The sequence below is a fragment of the Aplysia californica genome, unplaced genomic scaffold (assembly GCF_000002075.1).
Source record: "Aplysia californica isolate F4 #8 unplaced genomic scaffold, AplCal3.0 scaffold00035, whole genome shotgun sequence".
In the NCBI taxonomy this organism is placed as follows: Eukaryota; Metazoa; Mollusca; class Gastropoda; order Aplysiida; family Aplysiidae; genus Aplysia; species Aplysia californica.
Window position 1 is genome coordinate 1,381,282 of NW_004797305.1, and position 18,630 is coordinate 1,399,911.

General features: G+C 38.7%; 1 protein-coding gene across 1 annotated transcript; it reads left to right on the forward strand.

The window, feature by feature from the left end:
• Positions 1–1,638: 1,638 nt before the first annotated feature.
• Positions 1,639–17,342, forward strand: LOC101848413 (eukaryotic translation initiation factor 3 subunit J). The gene is made up of 9 exons (XM_005091733.3): positions 1,639–1,843; positions 1,955–2,040; positions 4,189–4,255; positions 4,909–4,994; positions 5,816–5,918; positions 10,364–10,461; positions 11,123–11,180; positions 13,155–13,228; positions 16,370–17,342. Exons 1-9 carry the CDS (start codon positions 1,831–1,833, stop codon positions 16,493–16,495), a joined length of 711 nt encoding a protein of 236 aa, XP_005091790.1. The 5' UTR covers positions 1,639–1,830; the 3' UTR covers positions 16,496–17,342.
• Positions 17,343–18,630: the final 1,288 nt, after the last annotated feature.

Below are 18,630 nucleotides of genomic sequence, written 5' to 3' on the forward strand. Positions count from 1 at the left end.
AGCCTATATTGAAATGTGTATGGATTCTTTTAGGAAAATGAGCGGCGAGTTGTTGTAATTTGTGATCGTTGCTTGCTGTTATTTCCAATATTTCATATTCCTAGACCATGCACACTACAAGGGGCTCGTGAATATGGCTTGTAGACCATTCATGAATTTTTGCTTGTATTCGAACCTCTTTTCCATTAGACTGCTGTATACCTCCTTGGGCTAAGACTGCGGGCAAAGATGGGCAAAGATCGTGTGAACAATCTTGTTATGTTTACAATCTTTGGGGGAACCATATTGTACATGTATGTTTTCTAGGCCTACCTTTTATTTTTTCACTCTTTTGCTTTTTTATATACTATAAACATGTGCCTGGCTTTTTATATGAAGAGCGCGTTGTCTGTCAATTATACACCTTGAAAAATAGAATAGATCTAAAGGTTTCCTTTTAGATAGGTGATGGGCACAGAATTCTGGGCCTTGATAAGAAGGTAACTTATCTAAGTAACGTTTTTCGAAAAAATTTTAATATAGACTCTAGTACTCTGAAATAATGCAAATTCTTGAAAGTAGTTGGAAAGGAAAGGACGTATCCTCAGGTACCCCCCCCCCCCCCTAAAAAAACCCCAAAAAAAACAACAACATCAACAACACCCCAACAGAGTACATTGAACTGTGCATCCCCCCCCCCTTTTTTTTTTCCTTTTCCCATACGACGAACTTGATGACGAGGGAAACATTTGAGAAATTTAAGGCAGGGAGAGGGAAAGTTGATAAAGGTATACAGTCCTGATAACACCATGACAAACAGAGAGAACAAGTCTGACTGCTTCATGTGATTGAAGCATTGTGAAACCAGAGAGTTTATATCTTTGATGAACCCTCTCTGGTGAAACCATAGATGTACACTATATCAAAGATATAAAAAGAGATAACTCTAGGCCTATGGGTGAAACCGAAAAATCCAGTCGATACCTTTTTGAATACTTGCTTTGATACAATGATAGTACATAACAAGATGGGCCACTTCTCTCTTTGAGCCAATTAAAAAAGTGTCCTCCAAATTTGGTGGCGCCCTCTTCACAAAAGCGCACTCTTTGCGAACAGAGTTACCCTACTTGAGTTTTACAAAATCAAAGTGAAACTAGCAAGTTTTTTGGATAAATTTCGGAAGAACGCTTTTTTAAAATGGTTACGCTGACAAAAAATCTCTTCCGGAGGAAAGGGTGATGGTTTTCTTTGTTTAATTTGACTTTAGAATGAAAGGCGAGAGGTCATTAAAATATAAAAAAAACTAAAACTCCGCACTGAACGTACCCGAACTGCTGATGAACAGCAGTCGATCTGCGCACGCAAGGAGGTGCTATTCCTATTCTTCTTCTGGAAAAACGAAAGAGAGCTTCAAAACAGACTGCAGCGCCATCTGAAGCAAAGAGCATACTTCCTGCGGACACTTTTTTGGCTGAGTGGCCCATCTTGTTATGTATTATCATTGTTTGATACTTGCAATGTCAAAAAAAATAATTCAGCAGTTGGAAAAACAGTTGACATAAAGTCAAAATAGGAGTACTGAAAGACTTTAATCGAACGTATATCAGTTTCATTCGCTTATCAATTCTTACTTTTGGCTCGTGATTCTGATAAATAGTGATTTCATTGTTGCAGGCCCTAATAACGCCCTAACTTCCAATTTCAAGATTGGAATCGGAAAGACGCCCAGGAAAACATTATCGATACTAGACCTACACCCGGCGATTCTGGCGATAGGCTAAAGTGCGGATGAAGAGAGGATGATTGACAAAGGCTGCCATTCTTCGTACCGTAGAGTTTATACACACCAAGATGGATGATTGGGGTAAGGGAACATGTGGGACATATTGGTCATAAAAATTGAATATTTTGTCTTGGTTTGTCCTTTCAAAGTGTTCTTATTAGCTTCACAATGTTGAATTCATTTGTTTTCCAGAAAACGAAGATTTTGAGCCTGCTGTTCCAGGTGGAAATGCTGCCACAGACAAGTGGGAAGGGGAAGACGAAGACGAGGATGTGAAGGTAACCTATTTTCGATTGGCCTCGATTACGGCTAAGAAAGAAGTTTGGAGTTGAACGTTATGTTACTAATCTATCTCTAGATCTAGATCTAGAATCTATCTAGATCTAGATTTAATTCTAAAAACTCTCCCATAAGACCTGCTTTTAGCAAATTTCGTTAGCTTAAATCAAAATGTCCTGGGTGTTTGTCTCATTTATTTGTCTGTTTCACCTTCTCTTAGTCCATTGTTATGGTACAAGACATCCATGGCATGGACATGGTGACTCATCAATTATCAATTCAATGTGTCATCATTTCATGATTCATGGCATGACTAGAAGGAAGTAAAACTAGATCTAGATCTAGTAGTAGATTTAATTGTTCTTCTAAGGCTTGTAACTTAGCAAAGGCCACCTCTATTCTCACCCGGGATGAGAATAGTGCAGGCTAGTCTTTTGGCTATTCTCACCCGGTGCGCGTTCACCGTTATAGCCTAGATCTAGGCCAACAAATTTTGCGTTCACCCTTAACCACAGAATTCTACACTGTGATAACAGAAAAATTGTAGAATTCTGTGCCATGAACAAACGTTCCATTACAACTGTAGCCTACTAAAAGCGTACAATTTTGTATGTGGGCAGTGGAGAGAGAGAGAAAGAGACAGAGAGAGGAGTAGCGCGAGAACTTCCGGTCAAAACAAAATGGCGACCCGCGTAGTTCGGCTCGATTCGAAAAGTTAAATAGCTGTAGCATCTTTGTAGACAACCAAATAAATATACTTTTGTGTTTTAACATCATTTTTTAACTTTGTTTTGGTCAATTTGATCGTCCACACCGATAGACAGTATTCAGAAAGAGACAGAGAGAGAGAGAGAAAGGGGAGGAGTAGATCTTGCGAGAACTTCCGGGCAAAACAAAATGGCGACCCGCGTAGTTTGGCTCGATTCGAACAGTGAAATGGCCATAGCATCTTAAAGGACGATCAAATTAGCTTACTTTTGTGCTATAACATAATTTTTTCTTGGCTTTTATCAATTTGATCATCCACACCGATAGACAGTATTCCAAAATGAGGAAAAGCAGGTCTTGTTTCGCACCGGGTGAGAATAGTGAATAGCCTACGCTGGCAAGTCTCACCCGGGGTGAGAGGTAGATCGTTTTTCTATTCTCACCCCGGATGAGAATAGCCACTTCCCTTAGCAAAAGCAGTCCAAGAAGGCTACCTCTATTCTCACCCGGGATGAGAACAGTGCAGGCTAGTCTTTTGGCTATTCTCACCTGGTGCGCGTTCACTGTTATAGCCTAGATCTAGGCCAACAAATTTTGCGTTCACCCTAAACCACAGAATTCTACACTGTGATAACAGAAAAATTGTAGAATTCTGTGCTGTGAACAAACGTTCCATTACAACTGTAGCCTACTAAAAGCGATTATTTTACTCATGGTGGACTTGTCCCTGTATTTAGGAGGGAGGAGGGTTGACTTTTTAAAAAATGTGGGTGGTTGGCGGTGCTCTGGTGTGGTTTGCTCCTTCTTTCCTATGAAACATCTATCGTCCTTATCTCCCCTTCTTCTTTTTTATGTTTGTTACTCTCTTGTAACACCTCCAATCTTCTGGCGCTCATATATGACCTTATGCAGTTGCGAGTGCCGTAAAACCTTCCTAAAACTAAAACTTAAAAAAAAAAATTATGGGGCTAGGGGGTATCAGGGGGAGTGCGCCCCTCCCCCTTAATTTCACCATAATTTGATGTTTTACAATTAGATTTGATATTTTTACAAATATTGATTTTCGACAGTTTTAGTGGCCTTCCCATATATATATGTGAGTTCTACAGTAAGAAATGGTAGATTAGCACCCAGAACAGTGCAACTGCATACACGACACGGGTCCACAAGTTACAAAGCATTACTAGATTTAGTAGCTCTTTTCTAGTTTTGTTTTGTCAGCTGAAAATGAATATCAACTTCGTTTCCACTGCAAACCATTACTTTTTGAGTTATTGATGTATAATAATATTAATAATAAGAGCATTTGTATCCCGCCTTTCCCCACAATTTCAATGTATTTTTTGGTATTTGTTTTCACTCATGCTTTTATATGCTGTCATTTGAAAATTTTATAGTGATGATAAGTAGTAAAAATATTTTCTATTTGTGTTGTATAGGAGAGCTGGGAAGATGACGACGATGAGAAAAAGCCAGCCGATGCAAGTGAAGACAGTACGTCAACAGGTATGATATTCTACATTCTGTTTTGTAATATTTTTTCCTGTGTGATTGTACTCATTGTTAATCCTATTCGTACATCGTGTTTTACTATCGTATCCATACAACATGGGGAACTCTGTGCCACCACTTTTTTCAAAGAGGAAATTGTTCGTTAATCCAATCTGTGCGCTTTGCATAACAGTCTGTCAAAATAATTTTTTGAGAAATACTTAAATTTTCAAAGAGATCTTCGTACTAGAAGTATTCTAAAATATGAAGAATACAACCCTGGGGGCACAAAATGACACCAGGGCGTATGGATATGGTTAAATGGAAAGACTAAAATTATGAATGAATTTTATAACTGAAATTAGAATTTTTGTTAACAGAGGGATAATTAATGATTTTGTGTATCCAGTTTCAGCAGTGTCAGTATGTGTGTGTGTGGGGGAGTTATTATTTAGTCTCGGTCCGTCTTATCATTGACTTTTACAGTTGACAGTGTGATTTATATAATGATTTAGCATGATTATGTACCTAGGTGGTACTGATAGTAAAGTTTGTTGTGGACATTACTGTAATTTTACAAATATTTTTCTAATAAGACAATTAAACGCAGGATTGCTCATCAATTATTTTGTGAAACTAATTTGATGCCATTTTTTGTTCCTTTTTAGCTTACCAGCGGCCTAAGAAAAAACCTCTGGCTGAGAGAATAGCAGAGAAAAATCGTGCCAAACAAGAGGCAGCAGAATTGGTATCTGTAAGTTATTTCTCAAACATGTTATTTTTCGTATTTAAGCTGTTTGTGTTTTATGATTCAATTATCTAATAACATACCTACTTTATGCTTGTTACTCGGAAAGTAATGGAAGTTAACAATGCCTATCGGGCTATCGTTGCAAACAAATTTTTGTCCCCGTTTGCGGGTGTATTTTTGGACCGGATGAGAACGTAGTTGACTAACTTTCTCAAAATCAGTTGACTCTATTTCTAGATCAATGTGAATGAAACTTGGCAACCAATCAGAATTTAGGGCAAATTAATGATTATATGGACGTTGAAGGTTGCACACATAAATTAACCTATATTTTTGGTGGCGGAAACACTTTCGTATAGGTATTCCTTCAACTACAAGGAGCTTGATTTTCAATGTGGAGAAGGTAAAGGATCTATCTTTCCTCAAATTTGAAAGTTCTATGTCAAGTAGGTGTTTAGAATTTATCATAAATGTACCGCTACCACCCCCCCCCTGTCCAGAACGGCTTAACACAGAGGCTGGCCATTTTCTCTGCACTCCCTCGGCAAATATATGGGACCTGCAAATCCCTGCATGACTATTCGGAGCCCATTCATTGGTCATTTGAAATAGGGCAATGGCGGGCACGTGCATCTGGTTGTTTTTCTCTCTGTTCCCCTGTAACATTGTAATGGTGGTATTCTGAGGTGAGCTTATCTCACCTTCAGGTGTTCGTGCCCCAACGGGGAAAAAAGTTTTTGATTGTACGGCATGCTGCCAACATTTTCTTAAAGATCCCATGTTGTGATTTAAATTGTCACGGTTGTCCTTTCTTGTGTTTTCAGGCTGAAAAGAAAGAGTTGACTGCGGAGGAAAAACTTGCAGAAAAAATACGCCTACAGAAAATTCAAGAAGAGGCTGATTTGAAGCTCGCCAAAGGATTATTTGGTAAATCTTACTTCCATGTTCCTCAATGTTTTCCTGTTTCCTGTGGGTGCTGTTAGTACTAGCTGTCTAAAGACACTTGAGTTTTTCTGCTACGATGGTGAACTTGTCAAGGCAAGAACTGTCATTTCTTATGACTGGCACTTTTGTTATAGAGTATCACACTATCCTAATGTTATCACTTTAAAATGAAAATTAAATGATACAGTTGTCCTTGGATGAGGAAGTAAAGTTATTGTTTCCTTTCCAGTATCTTATGCATGTTCTCTATTGATCTAATAATTACTAAGTATAATCCACTTGTATCGACATTTTGACATATCAACATATTTTCCAATTACGAAATTTTTCCTTTAATATCTTCACTAAACAATTCCTCTTATATAGACTTTTTTCTGCCCATTCTGCTTTATCGGCATGCGTCCTGGGTAACTGGTGATGCCCACGAACATAAATGGCAGAAAAAGCCACACTAACGGTCAACACATTAGTTTTTCATTAACTCACTTCAGACGGGTCACACAACAGTTGCGTGACCCACTTTGGAATTTTTTTTTCGCTCTACAAATCACGCACGGATCGCGAGACCCGCCTCGTACCCTTGTTTGGCCAAGCCTGAGCTACTTAGACTTCGTTTCGTATCTCTGGGGCCGGTAGTTTTTAAGTTATTGAAGGTGAAGGACAGTGACCCCAACTGGGGTTGAACAGACCGGAACTCGCGCTTTGTTTTTTTCTATACAGCTGATAGTAATCCGACAGTCGCGTCGTAGTAACGGTCGAAGAAGTCGCATGAACCAGAATCACATAATTTCGCCGTTTTCTATACTTCTGTATGTTTTACTAGTTTTAGTGTCTCAGAATATGATGTGTCTAATAGTTAGGATCCTGGATATGTACCTGAACACGGCCCGAGTCGTAGTTTTAGGGCTAGATCTAGCACTAGTACCGGTGTTGTTTTTCGCGCAACGAAATCACAACGCCGTGCCGTACATCTGTCTATGTATTTTCAGTGTATGGGTCTGAATCAATGCACAGACCAGCTTTTATATTTTCACCAAACACTCGCACATGTATACAAATCAAACCAGAACACTTTGAACTTTTATTTTTGTTGTTGTAGTGAATTTCATTCCACTTGTCACGTCTCTGGAAATTTTTTGGAAAATCAAATTCATGCCAATTTTTAAAAAATCATACAAATTAAAGTATTAAACTTAGACAACTTTGGTTTTTTGTAGTAGATTAAGCTTGAATGTTACTTTACTGTGTCAAAAATAATTACAATAGGGTAATTCTGAGAGTTGTGGTGATTTATTGAAATACCCCCAAAAACGCCAGTCTTCAACGCTTGTGACTGGTGAAAGGGCCCAGTCGCAAGTGAGTTAACATTCTGCATACCCGAAAAGTAGCCTATTCCGACACACCAGGCTTCAGTAGGTCATGTAGGGCCTACACAGTGTAGTCTCCAACGTCCAACACAGTACAATGCCTCTCGCACGTGAGTGGCATCACCTCCCTACCCCCATTCTCGATCGCTCACCCCCCTTCCCCATCCCATTCTCAGTTTGTCGCTGGCAAATGCCACATGAGTCAGTGCCTCACCTTTCCATTTTCCCCAGCACGTGGCGGTAAACAGGCCATACAAGGATGCTACAACAAAGTTTGCGCTTGTGTGTAGTGTGCGCCTCGCGTTGGACGGTCTTTGGTACCGTAACTGCAACCTACCCTCCCCTCTGCCTCTTGTTAGTTTCACTGTGTAGTTGTGTAAGAATAAAGGGAAGCAACCAGCTTTAACCCTCATCCTGCGGGAGCCGGGTTTATGTCGCCCGATAAGCCTATTTCGGCACCTCGCCTACGTTCTGGTCCCGAATCAGTGTAGCCCCTTGCTCAGCGCACGCGCAGCGCGCATCATCTTACGTGTCATTCGGGTCCCAAGTCGGATCCCCATTCACGCAGGTCAAGTGTGTGTGCGTCAGTCTGCTTGAGTTTGTGTGCGTTTGTGGCCTTCTTCTAGAACAGTCTGCGTTGGTTCATAATCGAGGCATACGTATCATTCAAAACATGCCAAGTTGGTAGCTCTAGATGTTCGTCCAATGAAATTATAGAAGAAATTGACCCACTTAGACATGAGGAGCGCGAAAGGATAGTCAGGAAACAAGACTTCCATTTTTCTATACAAAATATTTCAAATGTGCTTGATTTTTGTATGAAATGATACTACCTGATAAAAAATAAGCTTGTTTGATAGTTTTGAATACCATTGTGCAGGTACAAAGAACAATTTGAATGTAAAACATTCGGAAATTGACCTAAATTATCCCCTTTCGATCCTCAGGTCATTCATAACAACAAAGAGCGTCCAGAAAGGTTATTCGAATGGGCGTAACTACTCGTAATGTCTTATTAGCTTGTGAGAGGGGGTTATTCATGTGTTTGTTACACTTAATAAATAGAAAGCTATGAAAGATAAAGCGTTATTTTCATCATCGGTTAACACACTCCCGCGGTATTAATGGCGAAAACACACATTTCCCGGCGCGCGCACTGTTCACCAACAGTACACACTGAGTTACCCCGGCGGCCTGCCCGGCACGTCCGACGTAATCGGTTGCTGATAAGATACACATCTGGGCACAGACGCAGGATAAGAGTTAAAAAGTAGTGTTGTCTTTTTACGCTGACCTTTCCTTATTTTTTCCCTCTTTGGCTTTATATTTCATGTATCGACATCAAATCCCCTTCCCAGACCATGTCGATATAAGTGGAATATACTGTATTGGTTCCTCATGAGAGCATCTGTTCCTTTGTATAATGTGAAACTGAATTTATGCACTTCTATGATCTTACTCTAATGTCTGGGTCAGTTTGCTTTTTATTGTACGCTGTTTTAATGTTCCATTAATTTGAAGATTTCTTTTTCAAAGGTTATACTGTAAAGAAACTGTAAGGTTTCAACGTATAGTTTTCACCTGCTTGTTCTTCATGGAAATGTCAAAGTTCCTGCTGACAGTAATTTTTTTTGTTTTTGTTTTTTGCATCCAAATATTTTCAGAAAAATCAGTATGGCTTTGGCCTTTTTTTTTATACGGTCAACAGACTGGTTGCAAGTACTATAAATCGATTCAGATATTTAACTCATATCAACACGCTCAGTGTCGTTTCTATGTACTTCCTTTTGCCAGAATAACAGAAAGCATGTCATTTTCACTCCCCTAATCTAGCATCTGCGTTTGTCGCGGCCGCGATTTTCGGCATTTTTTTTTTGCCACGATTTTTGCATTTTTCAAAAAGAAAAGGCTGCTTCATTACATAAACGTGTATTTTGATCATTTTAAGGTGTCCCTGTAAAGTTATTTTCACACGAAGAATAATAAGTACATTACATACTATTTACGAATCTTATATTGCTGTTTGTCTTTTATTTTTCCCTCTTTGTTGTTGTGTTAATTTTCCTTCTATTTGTGTGTCTTTATATAGCCTAATGTCATTTAATTTGATGTTCCTATATTTTTTTTTTTTTATATTTAAAAATAATATATATATATGTGTGTGTTATATTAGAGCGTGTCTCCACCAAAACCAAATACTGACACTGGCAGGCCCCTTGTGTGTGATTCCATAATTTACATGTAATATCCTGTACTTTTTCTTGAATTAAGCACGTTTAGGATAGGTGGACACACGCCCTTATTTGTTACTTTTTGCGGTTGTTTGTGTGCTGTTTTAATTTTAATTTCATTCTGTTGCGAAACCTTTATTTTTCACGTTTTTACACTCTATGTGTCTACAAATTATATTCTGGATGCTTAAAACAGAGCATAAGAAATTCTGGTGCTTTAGATTAAGTTACTTCTATCAATGTATTGCGTCGTCACAGCTAGTTGAAAGCTTGAAAATTAATGGCAACTTTTGCCGTTTTTGTTGCAACTTTTGGACAAAAAAATGGCAACAAACGCAGATGCTACCGGCCAGTTTTCCAGATCTGAATGTATAATATTGGTGAAGTTAGAAATAGACATGTTACCCTTTTTTTTTTTTAAATTAGACACTTGGAAGGCATATTTTTGGAGTGGCAGCTTGTTGCATCACCAACAGTTTTGGATCTAGAGTCCATGTCACTTTCCGAAACAAGATTTATTATCAAATTCTTTCACAGTACACCTGTTGTGTTTTCTGCATTCGGTCTCTTTATCAGCTCTCCTGATGTTGCAGGCAGTTGGGCAAGTTTGTTTTTTCATTTTGAGCGAGGTACATCTAGATCCATAATTGTGGTACAAATGCTTATAGGATGTTTAAATGACAAAGCAGATTTATTTCTGGATGTTCAGAAAAGTCCATAGCATTCTTTCTGGCTGATTAGAGTTATGCATGTGAAACAAGCACCCTTTTTTGGTGAATCATACCACCCCCTCAGTTGTTTTGATGATATTATAATTTCTTTTCACCAGGTGTCCAGTCTAAAGGAATTGATTCAATGTTTCCGGAAACCAAAGAAGAGTTTGATGAGTTTGCAGAAGCTTTGAAAACGAAAATTACTTTTTTCGAGGTGAGACAGCCATGTTGTCAACATCATTAATGAATTTAATGAATAAAGCTTTAAATTCTGAAATTTATAGATGCTGAGATTTTGGGGCGTGTTCTTCGTAACTATTTTAGGGACAATATAATTTGCTTTGCAGTAATAAAAACATGGTGCTAATGACATTTTGACTGTTTCAAGTTGCACTTCAGATTTCTAAATCACTTATCAAGTACCCAGTACACAAGTTTTTGTCTCTCCAGCCAGTTCCAAAATCAGCAGTAGTTTCTGTTGGACAAGCAAAAGACTCTTGCTGTGTGTCAGATATTATCTGTCTGGAGAGATTTTAAACATCGAAGCATTGTGTTAACATGCTTTTTTTTTTTTTTCATTTCAATCCTATGTCATTACAATCAATAGGAAGGGGGGAAATAGTCCCCCATGGGCATTGAATTTACATGTTTACTTTGCGTAATTGCAAAGTTTATGTCTGGGAGCTCCCAGCCACCAGCTTTAAGGCTGGCAGTTTTTGTGAATCAAAATGTTGCCTTATTGTGTTGAACACATTATATATATATATATATATATGCTAAAAAAAAATTCTTTGTACTTTTGTTTTAATTCTATTGGTTTAGCTTCACCTGGTTTTTATTTGTAATGTTGTGTATGATTATTTTTTTACCCACAGAGCAGTAAACTTTATGGAGAGTTTTTGGAAAAACTCATAAACGATATTTCCGTGACGTGTGAGTATGTTTTCTTTGTTAATGTTATTTGTGTCTGCAAACAGTAACAGTGCAGTAAATACTCAACCGAAGTAAAGTCATAACATCTGCACCATAGTGCTCTTTGGTCTTTGTTATTTAAGTTATGGAGTTTTCATGTTTTTACATCACAGTCACTTAATTTTAAAGTCTGGTGTGAGTGGGGTTCAGGACATCCTTGTTATGCTGTATTCAATACTGTTGTCGTTTTCCTGTGCAGCAATGGTTTGGGTGTACTTATTCAGATATTTTTGTGTGGTGACGTATATATGTTTGCCACTATGCTATTGTTGTCTTTGCTATATTAAAAATCTATTCATAGATGGATGTGTTACACGGACTTGAAATAATGCTTCAGTAGCTTAAAAAGGGAGATTTGTTGTGATGAATTCCTCAACATTGCAAGCAGTGTGGAGTGACCATAATTTCAATTCTAAAGACAAATGTGAGGCAGCGTGGTGGAATCAGTTTTGAGCATATTGAGTTATTGGTATCATCTTAAAAAGCTTGTTCATTTGTCTTGCTTTCAATTAAAAAATCACCCATCCATCATCAATAGAAGTGGAGATCTTTCGGATTGAAGGAGGTGAGGGTCACCTGGTTTAAGAGGTAAAATTTACGAGAAAGTGGCCGCCAAAGCTTGGTAAATTCCATGGAAACTAAAATTATATTTTTGTGCCTTTAATACACATTTTTCAGTGAAATTCTCTAAGGACTTTGTTTGTAAATGGACATATAAGGTGTTGTGCCAAAAAAACAAAAATTTAATAAAAATTGCTTAGCGGGGGAGAAAACTGCTGTTTTCTTCGATTTCATTATTATCACGAGCGCCTGATTTCACCAAGATGCCTCACAAATAGTACCTTCTCGATATGGGGCTCAGTGTAGCAAAGATTTCACCAGGACATGGTGGAATATATGTACCTTCTTTCCAAGATACAGTGGTCTAGGTTTTTGACAACATGAGAAATGAAAAGATTGAATCGATCAGAAACCATCAACTGATGGACTTGCTTGCACACACCTCAAATGCTTAACTAAAAACCTATCTTTAGTAAGTGTACACATACATATACTGTTTATAAATTTTGCTGTCTGCAGCTCCATGCCACACTTATTTCCTTCTTCATGAAAATTGCTGCATATTTACATTACATGTTTTTTGTTTGTTTTGTTTTTTTAATATTTGTATGAAGGAGACAATGCGTGTGAAAGTCAGTAGTGCCGTTTCAAACAAGTGTGGGGTGTTGTGAATTCACTCCATTCCCTTTTTCCCTCCTCCGCACATCCCAACTGCATTTTACTTTATATTGTCACATAGTTCATGCACTGGTTAGGGCATGAAGAGACTTGCTTGAAAAGTGTGTTGAGTGTTGCCATTGTTGACTAAAACCGGGCTCTTTAGTGGATTTTTTAAAGGGTCTAAGGCATATAAATTCTTTAACATGCTAAAAGCGGGCTCTTTGGCAGGCTGTGTTCTTAGTGTGATCTTTGGCAGAAACCACTGGTGATTAGAGCAATGCATTACTTGTAAGTGTAAGGCAATAAGGCCTATTCTTGCACACAAAAAAACATCTTGTGCTTGAACTGCTCACAGTCACTGGTGACAGTTTTCATTTCACATATTGCTGTTTTGGTTCCTTGGAGGTTTGGATTGGATTTCAGGTTTCCTTTCTGTTAGATGATTTGAGTGAGTGCTTACTGAATGCCAAAGAGTTACTTTGGATATGGACCCAAAACTGAATTAGAATTTTAAAGTAGCGACGTTGAAAACTTAATGTCCGTTAACGTAAATGAGTCACTCTGTGGTTCCTTTCTCAAACGTACTGAAGCCTCGACCTACCAAATTGGCAAAACAGAATATCAAGTAATGCAGTGAACATCATTTGGTTGTTATTTATGCACATTACCCACTTAATGAGGCAACAAGTTAAAAATCTTTTCATACATTTTCAGTACCCCCAGATAACATCAAGAAAGTTGGCATTGCATTGAATTCCTTATTCCACGAGAAGGATAGGCAAAGGAAGGTAAGTGAAGAAATCTTGTCTAATCTTTTTGATTTGTTTTGGTTGTGGACCTTTCTAAAAGTTTTTGGCACTACATAAGGGATTTTTGTTATAATTTGGGGGGGGGGGGGGTTGTTGGTTTTTTTGTTAGTGGTCTAATGAGAAATACATGGCGATCCAAGAAAAAACTGTACAACTTGTTTTGTAGATATCTTCCTCCATACTGCAGTTTTGCGTTTCAATTTTGAACATAATATTTGGAAGCCAAAAGGAATTATCTGATATTCATTTCAGATAAATCCATGGAATGGTTTTGCTCTGTATGGCACATTTTAAAAAAGCAACCCATTTTCAACCCTGTCCCCATCTTCGTAACCTGACGCACCAGTTCGCATTAAAAGCATACCACTAAAAGTTGCAACAATCACGCCACATTGCAAGCTTCAGCAGTCTTAACAAGTCTACAGAAGTCTGCAGATATTAATTTTCCAAATTTCATTTGCCTGCTGAGATCATGGTTAACTCACTCACTGCCAGGCATGTCTCGGCAGGATAACTGAGGAATGCCAGGCTTTCGGGACCATTTTCCAAACCTCACCGTGAGCTTATTATTTTGTGTACAGCATTGAACTTTTCCACAAACAATGACATTGAAACATACTCAACAAATCCCAAAAAAATTTTGTGATACCTTTACTGTGAAATTTTATGAGTTTGTCAATATGTGGCAAAATCGAGAAAAAAAACTTTTACATAACATTTAGGTGCTTGGTACATTCAGTCGATATGCATGCCTTTATATCTTTATCTCTGCAAGAAATGGATGTTGTATCAACCGACAAATGTTGAAGAGTCACTTTGAAAAGATATCTGACAAATTTTGTATCATTTAAGTCATCAGTCCACCCATCCTGAGCATCAACACATCTGGGTGTGTGGTTGCAGGACGGGGCATGGCCGCTGGGCGAGGGGTGCCACTATTTGAAGTTTGTTATGTAGACATAGGAGGGTCTATGTCAGCTGTATTCCTATCATTTGGGGTCTAAAGCTACGTTGTGTGATCTTTGACGTTTGCGTGACGGGACCGAGAAGCATCGGATCATAGGTCTGAGCGAGCATGGGGAACACCCGATTCTAGATCTAGGCCTAAATGTAACACAATTTTCATCTTCACTTGAGTCCGCACCTCTCCTATTTCCTTTCCTATACTCATTATCAACTCTGTATGATGGTTCATCATCACTATCATCTGACCCTTTATTGACAAATGGGTCCATCAATTCAAATGTTCCGACCTCGTTGAGACGCCGTCGCTATCGTAACTGAACGTTGGTAGTTCGTTTCGGGCGAGTTCGAAAAGTCCGATTTTTAAGTAGCTTATTCAAGGGAAGCTACTGCAACAATGCGGAATCGAAACTAAACTGGCTTATGTCGCCTACTTCCGACTGCCAAGCCCGAAACGCGTCGGGGAATGTTTGAAAAATAGTAGTAAAAACGCACCCGGCGGGTTTTGGGTTTGGCAGGCAGCGTCTACGCGGATCACCCGACAGGGTTAGGGCATGGCAGTGAGTGAGTTAAGTTAAGTAAAGAGCAGAGAGCTTTTTGTATTGAACATTGCCTCTGCACAAACTCACCATCCCTTACTTTTCATACGTGCCCTCAAGACCTTTGGGTGTCGTGAGTAGAGAAGTTCCGTCAGTTTGAATAAATAGCTAATCAAAACTAAAAATTTCCCCCAAAAATGACCACTTCAGATCGAACACGCACCATACGCAGCCCTTTAAATGTCACCAGGGTGCAGATTTCTGTAGTCGATTCCCATGAGATGTCTGTTCGTGGACAATCTGCAGCTAGGACTTCCCCACACCTCAACAGTCTGTATTCTACGACTGTACCATGTTCATCTTCGCTAGGCTGAGATGACATGAATCAGATCATGGCAATGTATTTATGATTCCTCAATGGTCTTGAAAAGCGGTTTCATTTCCTCGATGACATTGTTTAGTGCAAAGCCTGTTTTTCAACCTGCAGGAAACGTTGACTCCAGAAATGCTGTCTATTGGGCACCCCACTCCCTATTGTCTCTAGAAGCCACTTAATTCAGAATATCAGTGTATGTGGCTTTAAACACTCAAGGGTTAGCAGGTCCTTGTGTTTGGGCACCATTGAACATTTCAAACGACGCGTTAAAAATGTGTCGAGTCCGAAGACGGGCACGTAGAGCACTGCTTTTAGGAATTCTAGAATGAATTTGTTTGTTTTTTAACCCTGTAAAAGAAATTAAATATTGTTTAAATGTTACTGGGATGGAAAATTAAATGTCAAAGAGAAAATAAAGAAAAAAAGTCAACCAATCTTTTCACGACTTTCTTAACAAGATTTTTTTTAAATTGGTGAATTTCACATTTTTGGTTACTTTTTTTCTTTAAGCCATTTCTGTTTTCAAAATAAGTTTCTTCTCTACAGGTTTTATATCAAACAAATTTCTTTTGAATGAATCATGTGTGTTCCAAATTACGTCCTTCTAGAACAATTTTTGTGCGAGATATTCAGGAAAAAAATTGTAGTTGTTGTTTTTTTTTCACCCTGTAGTTCTCATTATGCACAAGCGAACTCAAGTCGAGTCATTTGTGGTGGTTGACATTTACTGGTGCATAAAGAAATTTAATGGATCTGTGTTTGCAAAAGATGTGGCAGTGAAGGAAACTGCTTCATGCAGATCTTTGCTGTCAAGTACCTGGCTGTTGTGACTTCCCCTTTTGGGATAGTGCAGAAGTAAAAATATCATTGCAAAGTTTTCCCCATTGTCCTGCCGTACTCTCTGTCTTGGCCTTTTCAAATTGAAGTGTGTGATTGAGAGTGGCTGCACAGGCCAGTTATAGTTGAGAGTCTATTATGCTAACACCTCCTTTTCAATGGAGTGCTTTTTCACCATATGCACTTAGGTGATGATTAACTGTGCCATCAGTTTGTTTCTCAGCGTTAGCCATAGTTTTGGTTTGTCTTACATGTATGTTCGCATTAACATCAACAAAAAGCAAATCTCTTATCTCAAACCAAACTGCTGACGATTGGGTGGGTTGAAAGGGTTTTCTGTTGCTCCGATGTTCTGGATGTGCATAGAAATTTTAAAATGCGCTTTTTTTTACCTACTCCCCCCAGGAGCAAGCAAAGAGCAAAAAGAAGAAGCAGAAGGCCTCTATCCGCCTGGACAAAGCTGATGACCTTGGCTTGGCTGATGCGACGTCAGGTGGTGGCTATTTTGATGACGATGATGATTTCATATAGCACTTATAACTAGTTTTGAAATTATATATTTTTTTCTTTTCTTTTTTATTTTTAAGATTGGTTTATGAATTATTGTCAGTTCCTACTAAGTCTTTCCACTGTGCCTAATTTATCGCCCTTGGGTCTTCTATCTCATCTCTCTATACTTCCAAGTTTTGTTGGGTTTGGTATTTTCTAAATTTTTCCATACCTGAGTTTTGTTTTTAAAAAGTTGGCTTGTAAAAACAATTTGGTTAAAGCTTTTAAAAGAATTATTCCCCACTGAATACTGTACCTATGCACTCTGGTGAGGTAGCTGATGGTGCCGTTCCTGTGTGTAAAAAGTGCTGAAATTGTTCTGTGGGAAAACCTTATGAAGGATCGTACTGTTCTTGTAGGACTTTTTAAAGGGGAATCTTGGTATGATTGTTTTTCAAAATTAACTTGTGTCTTTTTTAAATTTTTACATCTTTTACGTGAGGAACTGATGAAGAAAAACTTGCAGGCATTTAATTTTTCTCCTTAGTTTGTCTGACTTCAGGATATGAAGGTTAGGTTATTTTTATTTTATTTTATTTTTTTGTATGTGTAAATTGAACTCTGGGCGAAAGTAATGTTATAAATTATGGGTGGGATGTACATGGTGACAGTGGTCTTGTGCGATTGTTTTTCGTATTCCTGTTCATGTTCACCTCTCTAAACTCTTGGTGAATGGCTTCTTTCGCCTCCCCCTGCCCCACTAGCAATGTGTACAGCATCTGATGACTAAATATTGCAATGTGCATCACAAGCTGATGTGTCTTATGCATGCGTTTCACGTAATACTGTTTTACTTGGAGCAAGTAATTAAAGGTGGAATAATCAATTATTGTTGTCTTGTGGATCTTTTTTCAATTGTTTTTTTTGTGATGGGATTAATTTTTTGGATTTGGGAGTGGTTATTACACAAGTCCTTTTTCCCCCCCCATCCGCAACTGATCATTATTGCAATGATAAGCTACGTAATGAATTGTGCGCTGGTCTATGGAATAAAAAGTTGCCGTATGCTAGGCTCTACACAGCAACACAACTTTTTGGTAAACAATCGAGATGGCCCAGGCGTGTGCATTTGAACGAATTGGTCTTTTTTTTTTTGCACAGCTCCTAATATGCAGGCATTTCAGGCATTACTTGTGACTTCTCTTTATACACATTACTTGCTCAGTGCCTGTTATTATCTACACAAAACCTTGTGTTTGCTATAAAGAACGCTCGGATTCAACGAGATTTTAGGTCAGGCCTGGCGACCTCGTTGAATCCGAGTTCCACTGTAGTAAGGCATAGCTGCCACTTTCCCGCTAAATAGCGGAAACTCCGCTTCATCTAGCTTTTCCCGCTACTTTCCTCCTTCCTCCGATGGACCGCTCTCGGTCGCAAATTGCGATACTTTTTTTACACGCGGAAAACACCGAACCGGGAGAGAGAGGAAAACGCAGCTTGTGCATGACGCATGTCTGCCCGTAGCTTTCTACTTCCGTTCTTCTAGGCCTAGCGTTAGTTTCACTTTGTTTATTGTGGAGCAACGAAGTGTCGATTGGGCATCAGGACGTTAGCGCACCGAGTTGTCAATGAAAATGGCGGAAATTCGAGAGAAATTGATGCTGAATGCAAAAATAAAAGGAGCTTAAATGAGAAAGAAGCTGCCGGTGCGACTTGAAAAGTTCATGAGAAAATTGAACAAACCGCTTGCTGCACTTTGCGTTTGGTGCGATAAAGAAATCGCGGCCCGCGGCACTCCTGTACAATTGCGGTCCCGTTTGTTTACATGACGGCTAGATTCTAGATCTATATTGTGGCTGTGGAACACTGAAGTGAACACTGAATCTAGATCTAGATAATCTATCTCTAGATATAATCTAGATTTACACATATTTAGATATCTAGATTCTAGATCTAGATTAGATAGCCTAGGCTATAATTTTAATTCAGGTTAGATCTACACTCTACAGAGGGACTACTAAGTTAAGTGCAAACGGGACTGCAGTTGTACAGGAGTGCTCAGTACAGCGGCAGAGGTGTTGCCTCCTTGATCCAATACTGCGCGCATTCTACATCGATGTACAAGTTTTAAGTTGAAAGAAATCTTTTTATAAGACACCAGCTTGCAACAAACATTG

Excerpts from the sequence above, each read along its gene's own strand:
- LOC101848413 (XM_005091733.3), top strand. Across the intron at positions 4,995-5,815 it reads AGGCAGCAGAATTGGTATCT|GCTGAAAAGAAAGAGTTGAC; the intron begins GTAAGTTATTTC and ends TTGTGTTTTCAG. Across the intron at positions 13,229-16,369 it reads AGAAGGATAGGCAAAGGAAG|GAGCAAGCAAAGAGCAAAAA; the intron begins GTAAGTGAAGAA and ends TACTCCCCCCAG.